A 5,741-nucleotide genomic window follows, 5' to 3' on the forward strand; every position below is an offset into this window, starting at 1 on the left:
ATGCCCCTTAACCACTTTATATCAATGCTTCTCACTACTTTTTGAAATTGAAGATAAAGGAAGGTCCACATGTTTTGTGGGTTTGTGTTTTTTTTGCCTTTACAGTACCTCACAAACTCCAAGATAATCATTTATTTAGGAACAAGAGAAATCAAAATGAGAAGCCTCAGTTATGGTTCTTTCTTTGGTATACCGTATGACTTTGAATATAACAAAGGATAATACACAGTGCCATAAGCAACATTTATAAAAATATATCCTATTCTAAATGTAAATCATCCCATTTCCATGCACATATCCATATACATATTAATAGAAGAGTTTCATTCATACATGTTTTCCTTAAGCATTCAAAATGAATATGGACTTTTTTAAAGGATGCTTACCTTGATGATGCGCTTGGCTGTCTGAAATTTGTTTTTTAGGATTTTTTCCCTTAATACTTGCAGGTGAGGAGGGATGGACCAGCGATGACCGGCCAGAAGACTGTGGTGTAGCTCCAAAATCAGATGAACAGTAAGAGTAATAGTGTCTGCCTGCCCTACTTTCTTTACCAGTATCTGGACTTCTTTCTCTTTCCCCCATGGCTTTGAAAAATGGTCTCTATTCACATAATTTCACAGATTCTTTTCTTCAGAAAAATCCATGGCAATCCTGAAGAGCATTTTTTAGAGTCTTCAGATGCTGGGGATAATATTCATGTATGTGCAATTTGTTTTCTCTCTGTATCTGTGGTCCACAATTCACAGGAGGGACCAGAAAATACACTTTTTCCCCTACAATTAAGGAAGGGGGAAGGAAACTCATCATATTTCATGAAATAGATTTCTACAGTTAATTACAATGAAACATACTAAAAGCAAAATAATATGCTGCTTATAATTTTTAAATTTAATTTAAATTCATCTATATTTTCACAGTTGTCTACAGTATTTGGAGAAAAGACAAACTGTCATAGCCTAGATAGAGAACATGTAAAGTACCTGACATATACTTGCTTCTGAATAAATGTTAATTGCATTTGACTCCCTTGAATCTTAAGATTTAAAATAAACACAAGCGCTGATTTTTAACAGGTGAATTATGATCAAATCACCAATTTCTTTCTTTTTTTGGTGGGGGGAGGTGGGGTGGGGTGTTGGGGGATGGTGGTAAAGGACAAGACTGCTAACAAAACCAAAGAAAAATATCTAAAATTGCAGAAAAATGTAAAACTGAAAGTATGTAAAAAAATTAAGCAAATTAAAGCACTTGATGAAAAAACATTTGCAACATGACAGAAAAATGGTTACCACCCTTAACAATAAATACCTCATATCATGCCATAAGAAAAATATGAAGTCCAAAGATAAACGGGCAAATACATGTTAAGACCCACAGCAAGCAATACAAACTATAGGCACGTAATAACATTCAACCTCAGATAACCATTTTTAAACCTATCAAATTATCACAGATTTCTCAATGCTTCCAGAATGGCTGTCAAGAAAATAATGGGAAAAAAGTTGGCAAAATATATTAAAACTTTAATTATGCTTTTAATCTTTGATCTGATAATTCCATTGCCAGATACCAAGAAAATTACCCTAAAAATAGGGGGAAAGTTTATGCACAAATATTTAATGCAGTACAATTAAAAAAACAAAAAACAAAACCAAAAAAGGAAGCAAGCTAATCTAACCACTGCAAAATAACTAACAGAATTAAGGAAAGTATTGAAAAAATCAATATAGCCTAGTATCATGCAACTGTTAGAAATGTTTACAGAAAGTCTGTGTTAACAAGGAAGATGCTTATACTATTACAGTAAAAAGAAAAATTCAAACTGGTGTATAAATATGATCTCAACTACACACAGTCATTGAAAAATACTGAAAACACTGAGTATTCTTTTTAACTGAACTCAGGAACTGAAAAAAAATTGCAAACCAAGGTATACATAATATACCAAAATAACGTCTGGAATTGGATCACTTTTATAATTATAATTGTTCTTAATATTTACAAGAAATGAAAAGCCCACTGACGAAATTAGTGTTAAAAGTATACACTAGTACGGGCTTCCCTGGTGGCGCAGTGGTTGGGAGTCCGCCTGCCGATGCAGGGGATGCGGGTCCGTGCCCCGGTCCGGGAGGGTCCCGCATGCCGCGGAGCGGCTGGGCCCGTGAGCCACGGCCTCTGGGCCTGCGCGCCCGGAGCCTGTGCTCCGCGGCGGGAGAGGCCACGGCAGTGAGAGGCCCGCGTACCGCCAAAAAAAAAACAAAAAAACAAAAACAAAAACAAAAAAGTATACACTAGTAATAAATGAAAATGACACATGCACAAGGTAGCACTACTATTCATGTAGCACTTTTGTAGTGGCAAAGGACTAAAGCAATCAAAATGACCATCAATAGGCAACTGGCTGCATATACTGTAAACCTCCACACAGTGAAGTACAGTACAGTACAGTACTATGAAGCTATTAAAGGAATGCGGATTACCTCTGTATATTCTCTGCCATCTGAAGTGATCTCCAGGATATATTAAGAAAAGGAAGAGGGAGAAAAGCATGTATAGTATGCTACCATTTAATGAAGAAGGAGGGTTATAAATTTATATACACAACTTTTTATATTTTTAAAAAGTAGAAGAACAAATTAAATAATGCAAAAACAATGGGTTCTCTAGGGCAGGGCTGTCCAACAGAACATTCAGCAAGAATGGAAATGTTCTAAAATCTGTTCAGTATGATAGCTAGCCACATGTAGCTACTGAACACCTGAAATGTGGCAAGTGTGAATGAAGAACTAATTTTTAATTATGCTGAATTTTAATTAATTTAAATGTTAAAAGCCACATGCACTGGCGGTTAGCTGATTGGACAGTATAGCTGTAGAGGAAAGCAGGAAGCAGAGTTCAGGGATAGGGATAGGAGTTAGACTTCTTTATAACTTTTGTAGACTCAACTTTGGAAATAATTTTTAGAAATTAGATTTTTAAAAAGCATTTCCTATGAATCAAAACAAAACAAATAAATGTAACTATATATACAGTTGGTGGCAAAACCACACAGATTAACCAGTTCTAATGACTTTAAAACACAATCCCTAGAGAGATATATCCTACTGACAAAAAAGGTACAAAATTTTTCTAAAAACTACTTTCAATAATCACATTGTTGGCACTGTTATTCTCAGGCTACTACATGTGCACTGTGAGATAAAGCAAACAAGTAATTACATTGGTTCAGTTAGGTATTAGAATTTTCTAAAACAAACAAGTATAAGCCAATACGAGTTTTAAAATTCTGGAGCCCAAAATTTGAATTTTGAGTATCAGTATGAATTTATAATGGATTTTACATTTTTTTTTTAAAAAAAAACACTGTTTCCTAGCTCTGTCCACAGAAAAACCCTAGAAGCAAGAAACAAACTAATAGCAACAAACATTCCCAGCACTCAAATACCATTTCCCTTAAAAGAAACTAGAACTCCTTGTAAAACGTCTTATTCCACATCTAAGAGAGGAAACATACAAGATGAACCTAAGAATCTAGAAATTTGGTCATACTAGAGAGCAAGAAAGCTGTGAGGCACTCCTGATGGAGCATCAAAAGGGCTCGGGAGCGCACTCCAAGAAGCTCCAACTAGCCAACAGTGGGACAATTGCATCATCAATAAGAATTATATCAGCAAAGGATTAAGACACATCAAATATGTTTAAATTCATGAGGTCACATGTTATTTTAAAAAAAACTAGTTACCTCGGAAAGACACTAGGCAACCAACTCATTCATACGAAATTGATACATGAAGAGAAAAAAATCAAACACGTATCCTGCCTATACTGTTACGAGCTGTATGTTAAAATAACAAAACAGCAGATAAGGGGAAGTATTGGGTTGGCCAAAAAGTTTGTTTCTTTATAGAATTATTCTAGCTAATAAATTAAAAAGGGAATATCAGAATGACAGAATTAGAATATTGCCACTTTGTAGCCACTAATGAAATAATGAAAGTAGACAGTGCTCACTAATGGCTGCTAACACCACCGAAAAGAAATAATCAGACACTGTGTGCCTTCCAGATAGGACACAAGGATACCGCTGAAGTAATCTGCTCCTCCTACAAGAAAAATAAAAAATGATTCTGGTCAAACTTCTAAACTGAAATGACAATTTATAGAAAATACAGGGAACCAGAGGTACAAGGAAGCAATTAGCAAAATCCACACTGTGGCAAATCCTATAGGACAAACTGGCTTCTTTAACGCACAAATTGCAAGCAGGAAAAGAAGAGATGGCGAGAGGGTTTCTATATTTTTTTAAAGTCTTAAGGAAAACAAACAATTGCAATCTATGAGTCTTGCTTCAATCTTGATCCAAACAAATTATATAAAAGAAAATTATAAGATAATTTAAACACTGACTGGATATTTAATGACATTAAGGAACTGCTATTGCTTTAGGTGAGATAATGATATTGTGGTTACTTTTTTTAAAGAGTCCTTGTATTTCAGAGGTAGATGTTGAGATATTTATAGGTAAAATTAAATAATGCCTGGGGTTTGCTTCAAAATAATCCAGGGGGTAGGAGGTAAAAGTAGATTAAATAAGACTGGCCATGAGTTAATAAAACTATGTAAAAACTGTGGAGACTTGCAGCTTCACTATTCTACCTCTGCTTTCATATTGTTTCAAATTTTCCTTAACAAAAAAGATTTTTTAAAAATCAAGCAAACAAACTTCCTGGTAGATTATTAGTGCCTGGCAATCTCAGTCTCTGTTACAATTAGCTATCTGATCTGAAATCAGCAACAAGTACTAATATTAAAAAATACATAAATCAGTCTGAATCTTTCACTTTGCAATGACAGAAAATATTTACACATTTAAAAAAATGTCTAGGAAAAAAGGATGATGGATTGAAGCAATTAAGTGGCTCTATCACTTACTAGCTGTGCAAACCTGGAGAAGCCACCTAATTTCTCAATCTAAATCTAAATCTCAATTTTCTCATCTGTAAAGTGGAAATAATAATGGTAACTTCCTTAAAGAATTGTTGTGACAATTAAATGGGATAATTCAATAACTATCACACAATAAGCACTTGGTAAATATCAATAATTATATATTACAATTCAAACATACAAGATGCTCAGTAAATTCTGATTAATACTCTTTGTCAAAGACTTTCAGTTTTACCAGTATAATTAAAAGTTGATTATATGATATGGATGAAGATTATTTCTGTTTATATGCACATAGCAGCAGTAGCTCCCTATGACCTATCCCATGTAAGTCAGGGGTCCCACCTAACTTTTTCTTGCAAAAGGGTAAGAATCCACAAAAACATTACCTGCCATTCATCTCATATACACCAACACTAGCACTCTCCCCAACCCCTGCCCCAAATATATACATATTTTAAAAAAAAAAAAAAAAGGAAATATCCATTGCCCCATTATCCAAATCCTGTTTCCTGGGACAACTATTTTAATGGCTTATACTTTTTTGCTTATACTATATTTTTTATTGAAGTATAATTGATTTATCATATTGTGTTAGTTTCAGATGTACAGCACAGTGATTCAATTATGTGTATCGATACATATATATTCCTTTCCATATTCTTTTCCCTTATAGGTTATTACAAAAATTGAGTATAGTTTCCTGAGCTATACAGTAGGTCCTTGTTGCTAATCTATTTTATATATAGTACTGTGCTTATACTATTTCTTCTTTTTTTTTTTTTTTTTTT

The 5,741-nt window shown here is 34.0% G+C and overlaps 1 protein-coding gene across 1 annotated transcript in view; it reads right to left on the minus strand.

The window, feature by feature from the left end:
* The window catches only part of LCA5 (lebercilin LCA5), a 54,784-nt gene extending 54,199 nt beyond the window's left edge, over window positions 1-585 (minus strand). The window contains exon 1 of the mRNA XM_007456620.1: window positions 387-585. Within this exon, the coding sequence (XP_007456682.1) occupies window positions 387-585 (199 nt within the window). The remainder of the gene's footprint in view (window positions 1-386) is intronic.
* Window positions 586-5,741: the final 5,156 nt, after the last annotated feature.

The sequence above is a fragment of the Lipotes vexillifer genome, unplaced genomic scaffold (assembly GCF_000442215.2).
Source record: "Lipotes vexillifer unplaced genomic scaffold, Lipotes_vexillifer_v1.1 scaffold1077, whole genome shotgun sequence".
In the NCBI taxonomy this organism is placed as follows: Eukaryota; Metazoa; Chordata; class Mammalia; order Artiodactyla; family Lipotidae; genus Lipotes; species Lipotes vexillifer.